Consider the following 22,051-nt stretch of genomic DNA (forward strand, 5'->3'; position numbering starts at 1 on the left):
TGTCGTACTGCTCTAACTGTCAGGAGGTTTTTCCTGATGTCCAGCTGGAATCTGGCTTCCTGTAACTTGAGCCCATTATTCCGTGTCCTGCACTCTGGGAGGATCGAGAAGAGATCCTGGTCCTCCTCCGAGGAGTGGCAGCCACTAGCTTAGGTTTCCAAAGGGGATTGGACCAATTCATGAAGGCTGTCTATTGCTGGCTACAAGTTGTAATGGCTGAATGGAACTTCTAAGTTGAATACAAGTTGCTGGGATAACAAGGGTCATTGTTACCCTGCCCGTGAGTCTTTTATCATAAGAAGAGCTATGGTGGATTATACCAAGGGTCCATCTAGTCCAACATTGACCTGGTTTGCAACACATGACAACCCATCGACGGATAATTTACGTTCAAAGAGCTGTGGCTGAATATGCAGCCGCTGGCTGGGGGTTGTTGCGTCATGTAAACCCAACTGGTGGGAGTGATTTGAGGATTAAGCAAAACTCCTATAACACATGGTCTGTTTTAGGGTTATGTGAGGATTGTTTAACCCTCAAATCCCCTGCCCTTATGTTCTATGGTTGCATTTGCAAGCAGTGTTGAAAACTTTTCCACACCAACCATGAATGTGGGGAGTTATTGTTGTGACCGCCTCCCATCCCAGCATCATAGGGGTTTCATTCTGATATGACACATGGATGCCTGCCCACATCTGGGTCCCTTGCAGCCTTCCCCAACTTCGTGCTCATGATCGTTCAAGGTGGAGAAAGGCTGCTGCACACATGTAATGAAAAGCAGCGTGGGAGAACCCTGTCTTGTTCTGGAGCCATGCAAACTTGGCTCTAAGCAGTGGGACAGCATGCATTGCCCTGGCCTAGCTTTTGCTGTGAGCGTTTGTTCCATGTGGGGGGGGGGGGGGAGCGAGAACATTAGCAGGGGAGCATAGCTGGATTTTGTATATGGGAGGAAACACGGATCTATGGCTGAGAAGAGAGCTGCTATCATGCAAGTCACAGGAACCAGATGAGCCCTAAGGAACCTGGATCGCAGGCAACTAAGAGGCCTATGTATATCCTGAGAGAATCCTGTGATATCTTAAAGACCCTCTGTAGTTTCTGCTGCAACAGACTCACTTGCCTTGCCCCTCTGGAGATTGTACATCCTGCCCAAGCAGCTGCTGATCTACCATGTCCGTGTGCTGAATGGGCGTATTGTGGCATACACACATATCCTTAGTTGAAATCTTCCATCTCTAGAATATAGGGCAGATGTGCAACCTCACGCTCTCAGACTTCAATTTACTTCTGGCGAAGTAATTTGAGTTTAATTGCAAGGCTCTGCCATCAGCTTCTAAACTGTGTGATATATCTTTCTGCTCTATTTCGTTGGGAGTCAAGAAAGCGCCTTCTATAAGCTCCCCGGTTCCTTAGCCATAAAAGACACTGTTCTGACAGAAGGCCGCTGCTAAAGTGCAAGTAATTGAGATCCAAGATTTTACTATATCCATCAATCTGTTTGCCATCTATGGGGCCCATCAGACTAGCTAGCAAGGGTAGCATCTGATTCACCGTCTACACCCTAGTGAACAATCACTTCAGGCTGACTTAGTGAAAGAGTTTATTTCACAGAGCATAAGTCCGGAGGACAGAATACACATAAAGAACACCAAACAGTTCTGTACAGGAGCCATTCTTCTCAGGTAAAGGAACTGGGATAAGAGGCAGAAGCTTCAACAAACCTGCACCATCATAGATGTCACCATGTTGTCAAAGGCCCTTGGAAAAGGAGAAACAGGAAGTGTTTAAAAGAAGCAGGAACCACCCCCACTAAACTTGGCTAGAGGAATTCAGCAGCTGCTCTTGGAATTACAAGCGAGGAAGCCAGTAAAATCCAAAGAGATCTTAGACTCATAGAATAGTAGAGTTGGAAGGGGCCTAGAAGGCCATCCAGTCCAACCCCCTGCTCAAGGCAGGAATCCACCCTAAAGCATCCCTGACAGATGCTTGTCCAGCTGCCTCTTGAAGGTCTCTAGGGTGGGAGAGCCCACAACCTCCCTAGGTAACTGGTTCCATTGTCGTACTGCTCTAACAGTCAGGAAGTTTTTCCTGATGTCCAGCTGGAATCTGGCTTCCTTTAACTTGAGCCCGTTATTCCGTGTCCTGCACTCTGGGAGGATCGAGAAGAGATCCTGGCCCTCCTCTGTGTGACAACCTTTTAAGTATTTGAAGAGTGCTCTCATGTCTCCCCTCCATCTTCTCTTCTCCAGGCTAAACATGCCCAGTTCTTTCAGTCTCTCTTCATAGGGCTTTGTTTCCAGACCCCTGATCACCCTGGTTGCCCTCCTCTGAACACACTCCAGCTTGTCTGCGTCCTTCTTGAATTGTGGAGCCCAGAACTGGACGCAATACTCTAGATGAGGCCTAACCAGGGCCGAATAGAGAGGAACTAGTATGTGATTTGGAAGCTATACTTCCATTAATGCAGCCCAAAATAGCATTTGCCTTTCTTGCAGCCATATCGCACTGTTGGCTCATATTCAGCTTGTGATCTACAACAATTCCAAGATCCTTCTATTTTGTAGTCTTGCTGAGCCAAGTATCCCCCATCTTGTAACTGTGCCTTTGGTTTCTATTTCCTTGATGTAGAACTTGGCATTTATCCCTATTAAATTTCATTCTGTTGTTTTCAGCCCAGCCCAGATGGTTATTCTCAACCTGGATTGACTCACCTGGATTGGATTTGGTCCCCAGGATTATAGAAGGGGTTGCACATGACATCTGTGTAAGAGTTATGCAGCTTCCTGAACATCTGAAAAGGGAACCACTTTAGGTTACAATCGTTTAGGAACCTCTTTGCCATGAGGAAGCAGCTGCAGCAAAGTCCCACTCAAACAGCCGTTCTGCGTCACTAGCCCAAGCAGTAGGCCGAGTGTGGTGGCTGCTTCAGGCAGCACGGTTTGGGTATCAAGAAAGGGCAGCAAGTTGCTATTTATTAGGATTGTATTTTTACTGCCAGGAAGAGGGAAGGGAGCTTGTGAGATCTCCTCCCTCAGGTGCTGAAGTAACTCAACTGACCTAAGGTACTATGTACCTTGACTTTGGTGCTGGTGGACACTATTTGCTGGTTCACCTCACGCAGCAAAATGTCCTGGGCTGGCCCTGAGGGCTGCCTTGTACTTACACTTCGTATTTCATTATCTCGGAGTGCTGTATTGGAAGAATCCACCACCATCACAAACTTCACCTTGGAATTTGTCACGTAACCATATCTGCTTGACTGGTCAAGGAAGATGTGTTAGGAATGGAGAGAGCCAGTCAGACCACAGTCCATTTAGCTTAGAGTTCCCTACACTGATTGGCAGCTGCTCTCTACCTGGAGATGCCTGGGATTAAATCGGGGATCTTCTGCAGGCAAAACAGTGTTCTACCACTGAGCTGTGAAACCAGCCACAGATTGTCTGCTGAATTGTGTGAAGCTAACCGTTGTCAAGGCCATGGACATCTCGTCCGTCTGTAACTGCTCTTAGGGGGAAAATGCAGCGATTTTCTAGCCTCATTCCGCAAGCCCAAACCAAAATTGTTTTAATTCCTGGTGTGCCAAATTCCAGGCCATTTTATTTAGCTTTCTCTGCTGTGGCACCCTGGCTGTGGAATGAGCTCCCCAGAGAGGTTCGCCTGACGCCTACACTGTACTCTTTCCGTCGCCAGCTGAAGACCTTTTTATTCTCTCAGTATTTTAACACCTAATTTAACTTAAATTTAAACCTTGTTTTAATTCTGTATTTTAACCTATATCAATTTCTGCTGTCTGGTTTTATCCTGGTTGTGCTTTTTATATTGTATTTTGTATTTGTGTTTTTAGATTGTTCGTTGTTTTTTATGCTCTTCATGGTTTTAATTTTTGTGAACCGCCCAGAGAGCTTCGGCTATTGGGCGGTATAAAAATGTAATAAATAAATAAATAAATAAATAAATCAGATTGCTCAGCAGTACCTGTGGATTGGAAGCGTCGCAAGCCCATAGAACAGCTCCATGGTGCCTGATTCATTACTTCATTTCTAAGCTGAATATTAAAAGTACACAAAAGAACTTTATAATAAGGCAGCAGCAGATCTGACAGTAATTTCCAGGAATTCAGCACAGCAAAGGTTAGAGCTTTTGTTGGCCTACCTTCCTGCATTAGGAACCCCAATTAAGTTCCCTTAGAACAGCCTAATAATAATAATAATAATAATAATAATAATACATTTCTTATGCGCCTCTCTGATTGGATCGAGGCAGGGAACAACAAGCACAAAATACATAAAATACCGATTAAAAACACGGTATACGCTGTTTAAAAACATCCTAAAAACATACTAAAAACATACTAAAATATCCTAAAATTCTACTGGATAGGCCTTCCCCAATGCATCATCTCCAGCCAGCACAGATGGTGGATGTTATACTCCAATACCTCTGGATAGCTCCAGGTTGAGGAAGGCTGCCTTGGCATAATGAGGCAAGACTGAAAGAAGCAATGCTTTGGGATATTCTGCACAAGCATCAAGGATACACTTTGTAGTCTTCGGTTGGGTATAGGAGCCCCAGGTAGAGTTCTCTTTGGTCCACGAGAGCTTTCCCCATAGCAGAGATCTTCTCATCCACAACATCGAGGGATGTATGCACCGTGTAGTGGAACTTCAGTTCGTTTTCTGTCGGGACACTCTTGATGTACAGAGGATAGTTCTAGAAACAAACCGAAGAAGAAGGAGAAGATTGTGAAGCAATCCAGGAACAGATCAAGTATCATAGAATAGTAGAGCTGGAAAGGGCCTAAAAGGCCATCGAGTCCAACCCCCTGTTCAATGCAGGAATCCACCCTAAAGCATCCCTGATGGATGGTTGTCCAGCTGCCTCTTGAAGGCCTCTAGTGTGGGAGAGCCCACAACCTCCCTAGGTAACTGATTCCACCGTCGCACTGCTCTAACAGTCAGGAAGTTTTTCCTGATGTCCAGCTGGAATCTGGCTTCCTTTAACTTGAGCCCGTTATTCCGTGTCCTGCACTCTGGGAGGATCGAGAAGAGATCCTGGCCCTCCTCTGTGGGACAACCTTTGAAGTATTTGAAGAGTGCTCTCATGTCTCCCCTCCATCTTCTCTTCTCTAGGCTAAACATGCCCAGTTCTTTCAGTCTCTCTTCATAGGGCTTTGTTTCCAGTCTAGTAAAGTTTCCACAGCAGAGATCTATTGCTGAAAGAACAGCTCAAATCTCTAAGCAAAGGTCACGTTTTTAGATACATACTTATAAAAATATTTATGAATTGTTACACACAACACACTTTTTTTTAAAAAAAAAATCTTTTTACTACTTTATTTTTTTAATGGTCTCTGCTCTGGAATCTATTTTAGATATAGCACAGTATATAAATGCTGGGAGTTGTAACCCATCACATCTGGACGCCCCCAGGTTGGAGAAGGCTGCACAAAACCATACTCAGCCCTGCTTAACCTTGCATCTTCCTAGGAAATTAGGGGCGCAGGACGGCAAAGCAGCTGCAAGACCCCCTGTCCCAGGAATTCCTATGGAATCAGCCAAGCAACTTAGCCATTCCCTACATAGGATTTACACAGACATCAAGTTTGTTGTTTATTCGTTCAGTCGCTTCCGACTCTTCGTGACTTCATGGACCAGCCCACGCCAGAGCTTTCTGTCGGCTGTCGCCACCCCCAGCTCCCCCAAGGTCGAGTCCGTCACCTCCAGAATATCATCCCTCCATTTTGCCCTTGGTCGGCCCCTCTTCCTTTTGCCTTCCACTTTCCCTAGCATCAGCCTCTTCTCCAGGGTGTCCTGTCTTCTCATTATGTGGCCAAAGTACTTCAATTTTGCCTTTAATACCACTCCCTCAAGTGAGCAGTCTGGCTTTATTTCCTGGAGTATGGGCTGGTTGGATCTTCTTGCAGTCCAAGGCACTCTCAGCATTTTCCTCCAGCACCACAGTTCAAAAGCATCTCTCTTCCTTCACTCAGCTTTTCTTTATGGTCCAGCTCTCACAGCCATAGGTTACTACGGGGAATACCATTGCTTTAACTATGCGGACCTTTGTTGTCAGTGTGGTGTCTCTGCTCTTAACTATTTTACAAAGATTTGTCATTGCTCTCCTCCCAAGAAGTCAACGTCTTCTGATTTCCTGTCTGCAGTCAGCGTCTGCAGTAATCTTTGCGCCCAGAAATACAAAGTCACAGAATCATAGAATCGCAGAGTTGGAAGGGGCCTACAAGGCCATCTAGTCCAACCCCCTGCGCAATGCAGGAATCCACCCTAAAGCATCCCTGACAGAGGGTTGTCCATCTGTCAGGGATGCCTCCACGTTTTCTCCCTCTATTTGCCAGTTATCAATCTTTTTATTTGCCTTCTTCCCCCACTTCTTCTTCAGCAAAGGCAGAACCTGAGCCAAATGCATCCATGAGAAGAGACACCACACCTGCCAGGACCACCTCCAGTGCCACCCTCCCCTCCCCTCCCCTCCCCTCCCCTCCCTCCCTGCCTCTCCTATGCCTTGCCTCCCCCCGCACCACTCCCAGGCATCCCCCCCTCGCCCCTTCCCCATCTGCCCCCTCCCCATCTTTCCTTAAGACCAATTCAAGCCCCTCCCCGACCTCCTTGGCGATCACAGCGATACACACCGCCATCTTGGATACTGGCGGACCCGCTCCTCTCTCTCTCTCTCTCTCGCTTCCTTTGCCCCTACTTGTGCCCACGTGATCAGAGAACCAATGAAACAGCCCCATCTCGGCCGGGCTTATGTGACTCGCCGGCTTCTGAATGAACCCTTTTCTATATCATAGAGTTGCCGCGCAGTCTTTTTACTTCCGGCCTTCGTTAGATTGAGTGCTGCCGCCATATGCGGGGCCGAGAGCAATCATGGACTTATTTTCTTCCATTGTGGTCGCCAGATCCCCACAAAGCGTTTCATAATATTGCACCATTCGGACCTCCGTGCACCTCTGTCCTCTCCTTCCAAATCTCCACCTTGCCCCGTCCTACGGCGGTGCCCCGCATGTTCGATGGAGAATCGGAAGTGCCTGCGTGGTCGCAGTGAATGTCCTGCGAGCCCCTTTGGCCGCACCCTTTTCCTGTCTCTCTCCGTCTGTCCCGGCCCCGCGGCGAAGCGGGTCGCTGCTGGGCTTGGTTGCCATGGAGACGGGGCTGGCGGTGCCGCTGCTGCTGGGCCTGTGGGGCCTGGCCGGGTTCTGGAGCCTGGCGGGGGCCGCCGACGCCACCCTGCCGAGGCCCCCCAACCTGGTGCTGCTGCTGATGGACGATGTGAGCCTGGGGAGAGGGAGCAGGGCGAGGAGGGCCGGCCCCTCCCTGCCTCCGTCCCTGCTCGAGGGGCAAGGGGGCTGTCCCTGAGGAGGCCCTGCTGGGACGGTGGGGGGGGGGGGTCCGCTTCCTTGTAGGAGGGAGGGAGGGAGGCTGGGCGTTGGAAAGGGGGTCGCCTGCTCAGGATGCTGGGAGTTAGAATCATAGAATAGCAGAGCCGGAAGGGGCCTCCAAGGCCATCCAGTCCACCCCCCTGCTCCATGCAGGAATCCACCCTAAATCATCCCTGACAGGTGGTTGTCCAGCTGCCTCTTGAAGGCCTCTAGTGTGGGAGAGCCCACAACCTCCCTAGGTAACTGGTTCCATGGTCGTACTGCTCTAACAGTCAGGAAGTTTTTCCTGATGTGCAGCTGGAACCTGGCTTCCTGTAACTTGAGCCCGTTATTCCGTGTCCTGCACTCTGGGAGGATCGAGAAGAGATCCTGGCCCTCCTCTGTGTGACAACCTTTCAAGTATTTGAAGAGTGCTCTCATGTCTCCCCTCCATCTTCTCTTCTCCAGACTAAACATGCCCAGTTCTTTCAGTCTCTCTTCATAGGGCTTTGTTTCTAGACCCCTGACCATCCTGGTTGCCCTCCTCTGAACACGCTCCAGCTTGTCTGCGTCCTTCTTGAATTGTGGAGCCCAGAACTGGACGCAATACTCTAGATGAGGCCTAACCAGGGCCGAATAGAGAGGAACACACATCTGGAGTCCCGCACATCTGGAGGGCATCAGTTTGGGGAAGGCTGCCCCGGGGAGCCTTGCTTCACAGAGAAAAGAGACTGGGCAGGGCCAACCCTAGCGTTAGACCAGCCAACCCCAACCCAGTCCCCTCCAAAAGTGTTGGACTGCAACTCCCATCATTCACAGGCCAAGCTGGCAGGGAATGATGGGTCCAACACCTCTGGAGGGCAAGCTAGCACCCCCATGTGCTTTGGTCTACAACTCCCATAAGCCCCAGCCATCATGGCCATTGGTCAAGGATTATGGGTGTTGTAGCCCAAAACATCTGGATGGCACCAAGGTGTGACTCTGGATAAAATGGCAGCTGCTCAGGCAGGAGATTTTGGGAAAGGGCAGCTATTATTATTATTATTATTTGTTGTTGTTGTTATTGTGACCATTACTTTTTGTTGCTGCTTGTGGGGTTTCCTGCCTCAGGTGCCAAAGTAGGGTTGTGGGTGCTGTGGACAACTGAGTTAGGAGAGAAGAGGAAGTGTTTCCCTTTTGTAGGTTTAGGGGCTGTTTTCAGGGGCCTGTGCCCAGGGGGTGCGGGGGAGACAAGGAATTTTGACTCATGGCAGGCAGAGAAGCTAAGGAGCATGTTCCCTTGGGTGCTGGGTCAGTGTTTGGGTTGATGGTCTTGTTTGCTTGGAGCTTTGCAATCAGATACGTAAGACCTGCCTTGGGATGTAAGCTGGGGTATAACTTTTTGGTAAGCCGTCTTGAGGCCACATTAGGGTAAGAATGCCATAAATGAATGAATAAGGCTTCTGGGCTAGCTTAGCATTTGTGTCTTTTGTTGGGGTTGGAAGTTGCACAGGAGACACGCTCTAGATGCCTGCTCTGTGCCTTGCATCCGATGCTTGGGGATGCCTCTCCATTGCCTTCAAGAAGGAGCAGTCCCAAGACTTTCCTTCTTTATTTGTTGGCCGCAACTAATAAAAATGTCTACTACAGTGCCCTGAAATTCTTACGCTGTCCACGCTCTGCTCACCTGTTCCATTGACTCTTACTGCTTTTCTTTTCTGCTTGCTTCAGTTTGAGATGTTTATAGGTAGGTCTTTGAAGGTCAAAAGCCTCAGGCTCTATTGTACCACCAAAGCTTTTGAAGAAGTAAAAACAGACTTTCTATACATACCTACAGTGGACAGATTTTTCCAAACTGGAATGTATAAGACTGTGATCTTTCATCTTTACTCCATGGGGGAAAGACTGCAGCTTGGACAGCCCCATTTTATTAATGAATGAAGTGAGAGGCAGCTGATGTAGTATATTCGCTAAGAGACGGCGCTATGCATCGGGACATCCTTGTTAGGTGGCCTTACGCAAGATTAACACATGTGTTAAGGCACAATCATCTTTATGGTGCCACAAGACAGCTTTTCGTTTGGGCTGGAACAGACTCACATAGTTGCCCCTCTGGGAATAGGAAACAAACTATTTCTCAGCCTCCCATCCACAATATGGGGAATAAGAATACCGACCTACATTACAGGACTGTTGTAAGGATTGCAACAAGATAGGAAGGGGTCATAGCTCAGTAGTAGAGCACATACTTTGCATGCAGTCTCTGGCATCTCTAGGTAGGACTAAGAAAGAATACAGCCCTAATTCTTGGAGAACTGCTGCCTGTCACTATTGACAATGCTAGGCAACTTCCTGTGTTGCTAATGAATGTGAACTTTTATGCACTTTGGACACTCAAACAAAACTGAGTAGTATTATCATCCCACAGCCAGTGACTTGAGGAAACATTGCTGTCTCCCGCACAAAGGTGACAATCTTGAAGTAGTCGTCTGAAATGAGTAGTTGTCGCAATGGATGCAACTTCGTTTCAGCAAAAGGCTTACCAATGTAGATTTGCTACTAAAATTCAGGTCTGGGGCTGTGGTCTATTTCTGAGCGCCTCCTGTGATTGTGATTCATCAACCATTTTAGGGAAATTATTCCATGGCTCGGCTGACCATACTGTTAGAAAAATGTTTCCTCTTGCATTTATTTTTAGTTTCAGGCTATTACTCCTTGAACCCTGTTCTAGTTGCCTGAAATTGTAGGTGTAATTTTTTCCCCCTTTAAAAATGGGCTCCCGTTGATTTAAGTATTTTTTGTACTACAAAAAAGGCTTCCCCCCTCCCTGTTCCTTTCTTATTATATTCAGTATATATGCATGCAAAGGAAAAGTTGAGGCAAGGCTGAGAGTGGTTTAGCTGTGGATGCCAGTAAGGGCAGGCGAAGCGTGGTGCCGTTTCACAAATGTTCGGAAGTTCCCCTTGACTTTGCCCCACTAAGGGATGCACATAACTGCCACAAAATGGCTTACTCCGTCTCACAGTGCATAATTTGCCTACAGAATCAATTGGCTCGGGAATTTTTGGTAACCACTCGCCTAAGAGGCTTTAAAAGAAGGGATGGGAGGAAAAACCATGAAGCAGAGGTCAGTCAGTGGCTCTTCACCTTTGCAGCTAGAAATGGAACATCCATGTTTAGAAGCAACATATCTGTGGTTGCCAGTTGCTGGGGACCAATAGTAGGTGAATAGCTATTGCCATTTTGCCCTTCTTTTCAGCTTCCCTGGGGCATCTGGCTGACTACTGATGCAGACAGAGCGTTGGACTACATCGGGGGTCTTTAACTTCAGCCTGCAGGCCAAATCCAGGCTGATTTGGGTCCCAGTCAGGCCCTCTAGAATACGCCGGATGGCCATTCCCCCTTCCACCCACCTCTCCTCTTTCCCCTAACAACTAATCATCACCTAGCTTTGGTGTGGTCCCCACCCCCCAATTTGAAAAGCTCAAAATGTGTTTCCTAAGGCTTAGTTACTGACAGTAAGGGCTTCAATAGCCTCGTGTGGCGCAGAGCAGTAAAGCAGCAGTTTCTGCAGCTGAAACTCTCCCCACGGCCTGAGTTCGATCCCAGCGGAAGCTGGTTCCAGGCAGCCGGCTCGGGTCGACTCAGCCTTCCATCCTCCTGAGGTCGGTAAAATGAGTACCCAGTTAGCTGGGGGAAAGGGAATAATGGCCAGGGAAGGCAACGGCAAACCACCCCGCTATAAGGCCTGCCAAGAAAACGTCAGCGAAAGCTGGCGTCCTTCCAAGAGTCAGTAATGACTCAGTGCTTGCATGAGAGGTGAGGAAGGGCTTCAAGCTTAACATTTGCAGGTGCTTTGCCCCACCCCTTTTTGCCTTTGGCCCCACCCACTGCTGGAATGCGGCCCCATGAGCCTCTCCTAAACTGAATTTGGCCCTCAAGCTGATAGAGGTTCAACACCTCTGGCTACGTGGACCTTTGATCTGACCCAGTGTGACAGTTCTTGTGACGGTGTTTCTCAAAGCTTGATGCAGGCCTTGCCAGAGAGGTGTTGCTAGGAATGGCACGATTTCCTTCTTGGCTTCTCTATAGTGCGTTTGGTTGGCCAGAGACAGTATCAACCCACCTCCTGTTGTACTCAACAGGAATCAATGAATAACCTACCCCTTGTTTGGACATTCTTTGCTAGGGATCGTTGCATTGGGGGTGGGAATTCCAAGTTTCCTTCCTTTTCTGAAGCCGTTCCCCATAAAACATGTTGTGTTCGTGTCATAGCAGCTGAGAAGAGCTGCTCCCCGCTTAAGGCTGGAGAAGTGAAAGTCATAGAATCATAGAATAGCAGAGTTGGAAGGGGCCTACAAGGCCATCGAGTCCAACCCCCTGCTCAATGCAGGAATCCACCCTAAAGCATCCCTGACAGATGCTTGTCCAGCTGCCTCTTGAAGGCCGCTACTGTGGGAGAGCCCACAACCTCCCTAGGTCACTGATTCCATTGTCACACTGCTCTAACAGTCAGGAAGTTTTTCCTGATGTCCAGCCGGAATCTGGCTTCCTGTAACTGGAGCCCATGATTCCGTGTCCTGCACTCTGGGAGGATCGAGAAGAGATCCTGGCCCTCCTCTGTGTGACAACCTTTTAAGTATTTAACCTTTTAAGTATTTTAAATACTTTAAAAAAGTATTCATTGTGGGATGCATTTGGGTGTTCCAGTGACGGGTGCTTTAGCAAAGCTTTTAAGTGCTGAATGAAGAAAATGTTGCCTACTTCTAAAACCGATTGTTGTTTATTTCTCTTGTGTGCTGGTGTTTCTTCAGATGGGCTGGGGTGACTTAGGTGTGTTTGGGCATCCTTCCAAAGAAACCCCATATCTAGACCAGATGGCTGCAGAAGGAATGCTTTTCCCAAGCTTCTACACTGCCAACCCTCTGTGTTCTCCATGTGAGTAAACTCTGAAGCCCCAGGGAAGCAGCGTTGTTCAGGGGAGGGTGGTGTGTTGGGCTGGCTTCATATCTTGCCTCTGTGATGGTGTCACTGCAGGCAAATTCTCCTCTGTATTGCTCAAAGAACAAGATTATTTATTTATTTAATGTAATGATATTTATTTATTGGTTCACAAAACAAAAATTAAACCATAAAATACAATAACATAGGCCTTAGCTAGACCTAAGGTTTATCCCGGGGTCATCCCTGTCCATGTAAATGACACACAGGATATCCTGGGAGCAGGTAGGGATGATCCCGGGATAAACCTTAGGTCTAGCTAAGGCCATAGTAAAACATAATCTAAAAACCATATGTTTGAAACAGAATAAAACCCAAGTAGGAATCAAGATTTTTTTAAAAAACAGTACTAGTGCAAAAATCTGAAAACTTTTTAAAACTGAAGGGCTAAAAAGCCCAGGAAAATATAAAGGTCTTCACCTGATGCTGAAAAGACCAATGTAAGCACCAGGCGAACCTCTCTCTGGAGGGCATTCCCCAACCGGGGTGTCACCACTGAAAAAGCCCTCTCCTTAACATTGCATTAAAGATATTTCTAAGCGACGTACAAAAAGAAGTCTTCCTACAGAGAACAAGATTACCTTCTTGGGAATGTCTGTTTGAAAAGGCAAGTTTTCAGTTGGTGCCGAAAACCCAGAAGAGTTGGCGCCTGCCTAAAGTGCAGTGGCAAGGAGTTCCAGACAGCAGGTGCGACAGTACTAAAGGCCCTATTCCAGGCCATGACAGACCTGACCTCCGAAATCTGGAGCACCATCAGGAGAGTATCTCCTGATGAGCATTGCATCCGAGCAGGCCGGTAGGGGATCAGGGGATCCCGTAACTGTCCTGGCCCTGAGTTGTTTAGGGCTTTTGTAAATAAGTACCAAAACCTTAAACCTGGCCCAGCAACATATAGGCAGATGGTGCAGTCTCCACAGCACAGGCATAATAAAGTGCATTGCAAATTAAAAGTGCAATGCCTAAGTAGTAGCACGGCCAGAATCTAGTACTATAGAAACGTATTTTCTAAAAAAGAAAAGAGAAAGAAAGCACAGCTGAAATGCTCATGTTAAGTGGACCCAGAGGGTATATAAGAAAATGTTCTTGTCGCTACCGTTCCACTGCACAGCAGAACACCTCCAAGTCTCCTCTAGTCATACGGAGAGCCATTCGAGAGCAGGACATGATGAACCTTCCACACTTTGGAATTATGGTGATTGGATGTGCTGAAGCAGCAGAATTAGAGCAGGCTGGATGTGCCCTGAGAGAAGGGCACCATCCCTCTCTCTCTATATATATACATACACACACCTTCACGGCTTTTTCTTTTCTCTCTGCAGCAAGGGCAGCACTTCTAACCGGTCGCCTCCCCATCAGGAATGGCTTCTACACCACCAATGCCCATGCCAGAAATGGTACGTCCTTCTCTTTCTACAAACAGAACATTACTTTTGCAAGTCAAGCCAAGTTCTGGGATCGCTGCCTCACTAAGGACACTTATAGGACATAATTCTAAGCATGCTGAACTCAAAAGTGAATCTTATTGAAATCAGTGGAAGGTTACTGCCAATAAAAAGGGTTTAGGGTTAGGTTGCATTGCAAACAGATTGTCCTGTGTGTGCTGATCCAGTTAACAGGGCCTGGTTCATTCCACGGTTTTTTAGATGGCTGTGAACAAATTGCATAGATTTCTCACTCGTGTGCTCCCCTCTCCTCCTCTGTTGTATGCAGACAGAGGAGAGGAAAGAACATCTAATTCTCACTGAAGAACAAAGCGCAGTTCTTCGTTACATACGAACTCTGGGAACTGTGGCTTATTCTAACCACAGTTAGCTAAAACAAAACAAGGTAATCAAATCTGGGTTGTCAAATTAGCTGTAGCTAGAATAAACCACCATTTCCCGAGTTGGTATAAAATGGGGTAATAGTGTTCTAAAGTGAAAGCAAAAGCTTTTGCTCTGCTCACGTGTGATGGGTGAGACCACACAAGCCTGAAGCTTATGAAAGTCCTACCCAAGGGTATGCAACCTGGTGCCCTCCGGATTTTTTAGACTACAGTTCTCATAATCCCTGTCCATTGGCCATGCTGAAGTGGGTCTGATGAGAGCTGAAGCAGATCTACACAGTGTACTGAAGGTGCTTGCATGTGCCTGCAGTGCTCCCCCAAAGCGATTGTGTAGATCCTGCCCTGGAAGAGGCGGAGGAGGCTGGGGAATCCGGCCGCGTCCTTGCTGCCACCACCACCCACCTCCCCGCCGGCCTCCTGCTGCCGGCGAAAGAGCCAGCTGGGTCGGAGAGCTCGGCGGAAGAAGGCGGGGCGGAGAGCGGAAGAAGCTCTCCGATCCGGGTGGCTCTTTTGCCGGCAGCAGGAGGCAGGCGGGGAGGTGGGCGGCAGCAAGGACGCGGCCGGATTCCCCAGCCTCCTCCTCCTCCACCTCTTCCTCCGCCTCTTCCAGGGCAGGATCTACACAATCGCTTTGGGGGCGCACTGCAGGCGCATGCAAGCGCCTTCAGTACGCTGTGTAGATCCGCCCCTGGTGTCTAAAACATGTGGAGGGCACCAGGACTCCTACCACTGCTCTAACTTGTGGTTTAGGTTATTGTCTCGGCTGGGCCTACGCCATCTTGCGAAAAGAGAATGTCTCTGAATGTTCTTGCTACAGTGCAAATTCTAAGGCTCAGGTTGTTAAATCTCTTTTTGCTTCTGCTGCTCAAGGCGTTGCTTTATTGGGTGGGTTAATTAGCATTCAGCAAAAGGGAGGGGGGGAAGAGAGTTGCATGTGATTATTGTAGGTTAACAATCTGTTTGAAATCCAGTCTTATAGAAATATGTTCTTCCTGCTAAGGCAAGCAAGGGCATCTGGAGGGCACCACCAAGCTGTCCGCAAAGCCAGCTTTGCTCCGGCACTCCTGTTGGGAGGTGCCAGCTTGAGCTGATTGGAGGCCGATCTGGTTGGCGTGAGCGTTGTTCGTTCCAAAATGGCAGATGCTTTGGGAGACCATATGTTTTGGAGCATGCATTTACAGCTCCGGATTGATGCATGCTGCACGTTGGCAAGCGTGGGTGATTGTCTCTTCGCTGACAGAGGAGGGTTGTTCAGATATTCGAAGCCCGGGAGAACTACGGGAGAAGGCAGACCTGGCGGCTGAGAGAATACATACATTTTGTATGTATGAAGTGAATGGACACTTAGAGATAGCTGTTGAGCAGGGGGTTGGACTAGATGGCCTTGTAGGCCCCTTCCAACTCTGCTATTCTATGATTCTATGTGTTCTGCTAGTATTTGGTGCAGCCTGGCCTAGAATGCAGATGCTAATCCTTTCCCCCCCTCCCACTTTGGAGAGCTCCTTTATTTTTTATTTTTTTTATATACATTTTTATTTATTACTATATAAAATACAAACCAACATAACAATTAACATACTAATACCTAACAAATTGCTTGAATATATAATTGTTAACACATAATGCTTTATCATAACATAATCCAAAATAATTCAACAAATAACAAGTGCTCCCCCTTCCCTTCGGGATCATTCCTGTTTCCAAAATCTTAACACCTCTTCTGCTGGTGGTTTCCCACTTCCCTTAGAAAACACAAATATTAGGAACTGCTTCCAGATTTCCTCAAAATCATTCGTTTTTGCTATACCTTTTCTCACTTTTATGTTACATGTTAATTTATCATTAATAGCAATCTCCCATACTTCTTTATACCACTCTTCAATACAATAATCACCTTGAATCTTCCAGTTCCTAGCTACAATCAACCTTACTGCAGTCAGCAAATTCATTATCAATTCCTTGATTTCTTTACTACATTTTAAATCTTCATGTAGTGAGAGTAATGCAACTCTTGGTGTTTCTTCTATTTTCATTCCAACAATTTCTTTAATCTCAGAGAACACCATCTTCCACAACTTTTGCACATATTTACATTCCCACCACCACAGATGCTAATCCCTAATCTAGCTAGCTTGCTTGCTTGCTTCCTTCCCTGTCCCTGCTCATCTGCAGTTCCATACTCCTGCTCCCATCTTGAAATGCCCTCTGGCTAGCCCAGTGTAGAGTACAGCTGATAAATCCTGTTACCATGGAAAACCTCTGTTACCCATTTTCCAGTCTGGTTGAAGTGTTCTTGTCTTAATGCAGCCTACACCCCCCAGGAAATAACAGGGGGCATCCCAGATTACGAACTGCTGCTTCCAGAATTGCTGAAGAAAGCAGGCTATGTCAATAAACTAGTTGGCAAATGGTAACGTTCCTTTTTGACTACTTTATTTATTTATTGCATTTTTTTTATACCGCCCAATAGCCGAAGCTCCCTGGGTGGTTCACAAAAATTAAAACCGTTCAAAGTATAAAAGAAACAGTATAAAAACATGATATAAAATACAATATAAAAGCACAACCAGGATAAAACCAGCAGCAATGCAGAAATACAAATTATTACTCGGGGGTCACATAACTAGTTTATTACTCGGTCGCAAAACTACTTTCTGTGTGTGTGTGTGTGTGTGTGTGAGAGAGAGAGAGAGAGATCTGGTTTATATGTGGAGGAATCCGGGTTCAAGCAAGTGATCCCTGTCCTCAGAAATCCAGGTGGGGTGGCTCCCCTACCACATAGTATGATTCAACCTTTAAAGCCAATGACTAGTATACACATATATGTAACAGATCCAACATATAGCACTTATTTGCACAGTTATAAGGCTGTGCCACTAGCATCTGACATAGTTAACATTTTTTTTTATCTGTGGTCTCTGCAGAATGTTGATTTTTGAAGTGTGTTGCTTTCGTGCCAAACTACAAGCTTCTCATCGTTGTTGTTTTTATCCTGGTTCTGGTGGCTTCAGAGATTTATTCCCTTCCTAGAGGAAAGACGGGCTGGTGCTAGCCCTCCTCCAAAGAGTCATAGCATAATCTAGGTGGGCAGAGGGTAAACGGGAATGCTAGTGAACAAATATTGACCCGCAATCTGCCTGTGCTTTATCCCAGGAGCTCTTTTAAAAGAGCTAAGAGCTGGATCATCGAAATTGATGACAAACCTCTGCGGTGCTGGGCGCAGGTGTTAACAAGGGAAATAGCAAGGCCACTGAAAACACTTCTTTCATATAAATCATGGTTGTTAGGGAAAGGCTCTTAGCAGCTGCAGAAGAAAGTGTGATTTCTGAGCCACTTTGGAAGAAAAAAGGGTAGAAAGAATAGAGACACAGGTGACTGTTCGCCTCCTATTGCTCCACTGTCTATTGACTTCCCTGACTGGGGTAAGGATTTACTGCTGATAGAGAAATCAGTAGTTAGGGCAAGGTTTCATACCATTTCCCCCCCACGGGGATCTTTCCAGTGGGATTTCCCCCGACCTACTAGGAACATGAAAAGCTGCCTTATACAGAGACAGCCCCCTTGCTCCATATAGCCCAGTGCTGTTAACACTGGCTGGCAGCAGCTCTCCCAGCATTCCCATCCAGCATAGCCAATCATGGGAGATGCAGTCCGACGCATCTGTGGGGGCACCAGGTTGGGGAAGGGTACCCTAGGCGGCAGCAGCAGCAGCAGCAGCAATCTGCAGTTCAGTGAATCGCCACACAGGGCAGCCGCACAAGGGCCCAAAGGTTCCCGGTTCGAGCCCCTGTAGCTTTGCTTGCTGTTCCAGTCGGATTCAAAGTAGCCTGTGACCGATTTGGCTATTAATTCGATCTGTTGATTGATAAATAAATAAATAAATACATAAAAAAGTGAGCAATAAAGCAGCAGTTTCTGCAGCTGAAACTCTCCCCACAGCCTGAGTTCGATCCCAGCGGAAGCTGGTTCCAGGCAGCTGGCTCGGGTCGACTCAGCCTTCCATCCTCCCGAGGTTCGTAAAATGAGTACCCAGTTAGCTGGGGGAAAGGGAATAACGGCCGGGGAAGGCAACGGCAAACCACCCCGCTATAAGGCCTGCCAAGAAAATGTCAGCGAAAGCTGGCGTCCCTCCAAGAGTCAGTAATGACTCAGTGCTTGCACGAGAGGTTCCTTTCCTTTCCTTTCCTACACAAAATAACAGTCCAGTGCAACATAGCTAATAAATCTAGCATATAAATGAGTGATCTTTAAAAAAAATAGCTTGGGAAATAGTCAAGGGCCAGTGTGGTATTGTTTATAGATAGCCCAGGGGGTTCCTCGATTCAGCCCGTAAGTGATTAGTGATGAAGCTCCCTGGCTGACCTTTGGCTGGTCGGATTCTCACAGCCTATCTGGCAAAAGATAAAAGGGTAGAGGGGTGGCCATGCGTGCTGCCCTTGGTTCTTTGGAGGCAGTGCAGGATAAAAACAGGGGCAAGATAGCTCAGTCAGAGAAGGATTTGTCTACTTTGGGTGATTTGCGAACAAGCTACCGAGCGTTCACTCACGATCAAGTTGTTTGCCACCAGAAACGCAGGGCAGACCTAGGGAAGAAAGCAAACGGACCCGGAGCTGTAAATTATTTATTGCTGCAAATCAGACTGCCAAAGAAGAAGGGGGGAAAAAACCCATACAGCTCAGTGGGCTGCAGGCAATGGGATGCAGCTGAGCGCTAATAAATGTAAATTCATATACCTGGGGAAAGGAAATAAACAGCACAGATACAGATTGGTTCCAGGGAGTTATCTGCAAAGCAGCGGATCTTGAGCAACCTCAGAGCCATAGCAGAAAGCTAATTAAGTCTGAAGCTTGCAGCACAGCGTGTCATGTGCGTGCGTGAAGCGCCTGATTGGTCAGGCCTGGATCCTGTTGCGTCGGCCTGTTTCTAGGGCCAAATGCCTCCGCTCGCGGTGTAAAGGTTGAAGAAGGAATGCCGTGCGTCCTACACGCTGCGCACCTGCCTCTTGTGCGGCTTCTCCCCTTGACGACATCGGGAGAGGGCGGGCGGGTGGGCCGGGTGGGTTGCACGGACCTGTGCGTTCTTCTGTGCTGAGCCCATCAAAATCCCGCGCAGAAAAAAAATCTGGAATCTGTGCCTCTTAGCCTGTATTCCCTCATTTTTCATAATCGTTACTCTGCTCCTCGTGGGTACATTTGAGCAATGGACGGTAACATTGTCACCTGCTGAGGAAGTGGCCAAGCAAGGGACCTTCGGAAGTTGGGAAGTGATGAGCCAGGACAGCCAAGGGGGCAAACGCTCTGAATGAGTTGGCTAGCGGCCCCTTTTCGTTGTCTGTTGCTAAGCTATGGGCGGTTACTTCTGTTAGCCTCCTTTCTTGCAATGTCCTGTTTGTCTAGTGCTGATAAGGGGGCTTGATGCTCTCTGATGGAAGCCAGACTGTTCCGCCTGTTACTCTTTCCTAGGCACCTCGGCCACCGGCCCCAGTTCCATCCCTTGAGGCACGGCTTTGACGAGTGGTTTGGCTCCCCTAACTGCCATTTTGGACCGTATGATAACAAAGCTGTACCAAACATCCCCATTTATAGGGACTGGGAAATGATCGGCAGGTAAGCCTCTTTGGTGTATCACGCGCACCTTGATGCATTTTGCTTTCCTTCTGTTTTTGCTTGGCTCCTTTTTGCTTTCCATGCAAAGGAACGCCTCAGATTCCTGCCGGCTGCCCTTTCTCCCTGCGAAGCATGCAATGGCAGCGTTTCCCTTCTCTTTCTGTCAGTGGCCAGGGGTCTTTAGGCTTCTGGCTTGGGGACGTTTGCCGGGCCACATTTTACAGCAATGCGCCGACACGTCATCACTCACTGAGACGTACCAGGCGCCTGAGGTGAACTGATGAAAACATCACCTGATCGGCACGCTGAAGGAGCCCCTGCTGCACACAGTGAATTATGCATGAGAACTCCATTAACAACAACAACGAGGTCACAGAGCTAATCATTCGAAACTTAGGAAATGCCAGCCTCCTGTTTGCTTCCTGTAGAGCAGTAACTTTGGCTGAAATTCGCCAGCCCGGGTTACTCCCGAGAAAATTGCTGTAGAGGCCCACTTCTTCAGTTGCTTTTCTTCCTAAGTAGAAATATAAGTACCCCTCTGGGAAGAGGTACTGAAAAAGTGCCTCTAATTCAGTCTTCCCTAGCCTGGTGCCCTCTAGATGGTTTGGACTTCAACTCCCATCAGCCCCAGCCAACATGGTCAATGGTCAGGAATCCTGGGAGTTGCAGTCCAGGAAGTCTGGGGAGCACCAGCTACTTTCATGGGTTGCCATGTGGTAAGAAATCTGTTATTTTATGTGCCTGAACTGTGTATCTACTGTAACAAAAAATCCCCACCATGTGTTCATCCATTACATACTTTATATTTGGTGGGATTAAACTCTGACCTGGTTTGCACAGTAGTGGTGTGGGTTTACAAGCGTGCTGGCCGGATTTCCCTCATTACCCTCATCCAAACCTGGGCAACATGGCTTGTTTGAGGAGGCAGCAACCCTCAAGGAACCCATGGCTGTTACTGGGTTATTTGAGAGTTGTTCACTCCCCCCCCCCCCCCACAACGCCCCACATGCCATGCAGCCCAGGTTCTGATGACCTTGCAAGCTGTGCCATTGAGGGTAATTAGGGAAATCAGTCCAGCATGTGACCGGCACGCTCAGAAGGGTTCCGGAGCTGTTGTGGCTTGTTAACCACGAACCAGATCACTATATAGGAACAAGCAACTCCCAATGAAATCAGTTACCCATAAAGCAGCCCTTTCAGAAGATACCTCATGTGAGGTACTGGTTCCTCTCTATTCAGCTCTGGTTAGGCCTCATCTTGAGTATTGCACCCAGTTCTGGGCACCACACTTCAAGGATGCAGACAAGCTGAAGTATGTTCAGAGGAGGGCAACTAGGATGATCAGGGGTCTGGAAACAAAGCCCTCTGAAGAGAGACTGAAAGAACTGGGCATGTTTAGCCTGGAGAAGAGAAGATTGAGTGAAGACATGATAGCCCTCTTCAAATACTTAAAAGGTTGTCCCACAGAGGAGGGCCAGGATCTCTTCTCGATCACCACAGAGTGCAGGACACGGAATAACGGGCTCAAGTTACAGGAAGCCAGATTCTGGCTGGACATCAGGAAAAACTTCCTGACTGTTAGAGCAGTATGACAATGGAACCAGTTACCTCGGGAGGTGGTGGGCTCTCCCACACTAGAGGCATTCAAGAGGCAGCTGGACAACCCTCTGTCAGGGATGCTTTAGGTTGGATTCCTGCACTGAGCAGGGAGTTGGACTCAATGGCCTTATAGGCCCCTTCCAACTCTACTATTCTATGATTCTATATGTTTCAGGGTGCATCTGTTGTGTGCATACTCAGGTTAGTGTCTCTGATTACACACTGACTTGCTGCTGTTTCCCCAGGGGACTTGTAGGGAGTAAAGCACTTATTCCTTCAGTGCCATACACTTAAAACCACGTGAATGTTTTTTCCAGGTCTTGTTTTTATCTTTTAGGTATTACGAAGACATAAAAATAGATCATAAGACGGGGGAAGCAAACCTAACGCAAATGTACTTACAGGTACAGTTTACTCCGCTAAAAGGTTTTAAAAACCCACAGCCCTTTTCTGCCGCTGCTTATATGTACGCAGCATGTGGGGGGGAGCATGTTTGAAGTTAGTTCTCTTGTCGTTTCCAGGAAGCCCTTGATTTCATTAGCACACATCAAGCCAGCCAACAGCCGTTCTTTCTGTATTGGGCAATCGACGCCACTCATGCACCCGTGTATGCTTCCAGGGAGTTCTTGGGCACTAGCCAACGAGGGCTGTAAGTCGCTTTTTTTTTTT

The 22,051-nt window shown here is 47.7% G+C and overlaps 2 protein-coding genes across 4 annotated transcripts in view; one reads left to right on the forward strand and one right to left on the reverse strand.

Moving 5' to 3' along the window:
• Positions 1-1,580: 1,580 nt before the first annotated feature.
• TRAPPC2L (trafficking protein particle complex subunit 2L) lies at positions 1,581-6,697 on the reverse strand. Of its 2 annotated transcripts, none has more exons than XM_063140984.1 (5): positions 6,617-6,697; positions 4,535-4,707; positions 3,161-3,248; positions 2,709-2,788; positions 1,581-1,755 (listed from the first exon to the last, which is right to left on the reverse strand). In XM_063140984.1, exons 1-5 carry the CDS (start codon positions 6,647-6,649, stop codon positions 1,710-1,712), a joined length of 420 nt encoding a protein of 139 aa, XP_062997054.1. In that variant the 5' UTR covers positions 6,650-6,697; the 3' UTR covers positions 1,581-1,709. The 2 variants fall into 2 exon arrangements, with proteins under 2 accessions (XP_062997054.1, XP_062997055.1); XM_063140985.1 differs by having other exon boundaries at positions 6,644-6,693.
• A 406-nt stretch (positions 6,698-7,103) lies between these two features.
• GALNS (galactosamine (N-acetyl)-6-sulfatase) overlaps positions 7,104-22,051 on the forward strand; it is a 67,988-nt gene continuing 53,040 nt past the window's right edge. Inside the window, exons 1-7 of one of the 2 annotated variants that reach the window (XM_063141094.1) lie at positions 7,104-7,283; positions 12,166-12,289; positions 13,672-13,746; positions 16,485-16,587; positions 19,640-19,783; positions 21,720-21,786; positions 21,904-22,031. In XM_063141094.1, coding sequence (XP_062997164.1) covers positions 7,155-7,283; positions 12,166-12,289; positions 13,672-13,746; positions 16,485-16,587; positions 19,640-19,783; positions 21,720-21,786; positions 21,904-22,031 — 770 coding nt within the window. In that variant the 5' untranslated portion in view covers positions 7,104-7,154. Of the gene's footprint in view, positions 7,284-12,165; positions 12,290-13,671; positions 13,747-16,484; positions 16,588-19,639; positions 19,784-21,719; positions 21,787-21,903; positions 22,032-22,051 lie in introns of those variants that run through there. The other variant, XM_063141095.1, reaches the window with a different exon arrangement.

Source organism: Elgaria multicarinata, chromosome 14, assembly GCF_023053635.1.
Source record: "Elgaria multicarinata webbii isolate HBS135686 ecotype San Diego chromosome 14, rElgMul1.1.pri, whole genome shotgun sequence".
NCBI lineage: Eukaryota > Metazoa > Chordata > Lepidosauria > Squamata > Anguidae > Elgaria > Elgaria multicarinata.

What these genes read in the sequence shown, in the direction of transcription:
- TRAPPC2L (XM_063140984.1), bottom strand. Translation starts at nt 6,649, where the DNA reads ATGGCGGTGTGTATCGCTGTGATCGCCAAGGAG. An exon ending in GAGATAATGAAATACGAAGT is followed by an intron (nt 2,789 to 3,160) that starts GTAAGTACAAGG and finishes TTCCCTTTTCAG; the next exon opens with ATGTTCAGGAAGCTGCATAA. An exon ending in GGGGACCAAATCCAATCCAG is followed by an intron (nt 1,756 to 2,708) that starts GTGAGTCAATCC and finishes TCCTTTTCCAAG; the next exon opens with GGCCTTTGACAACATGGTGA.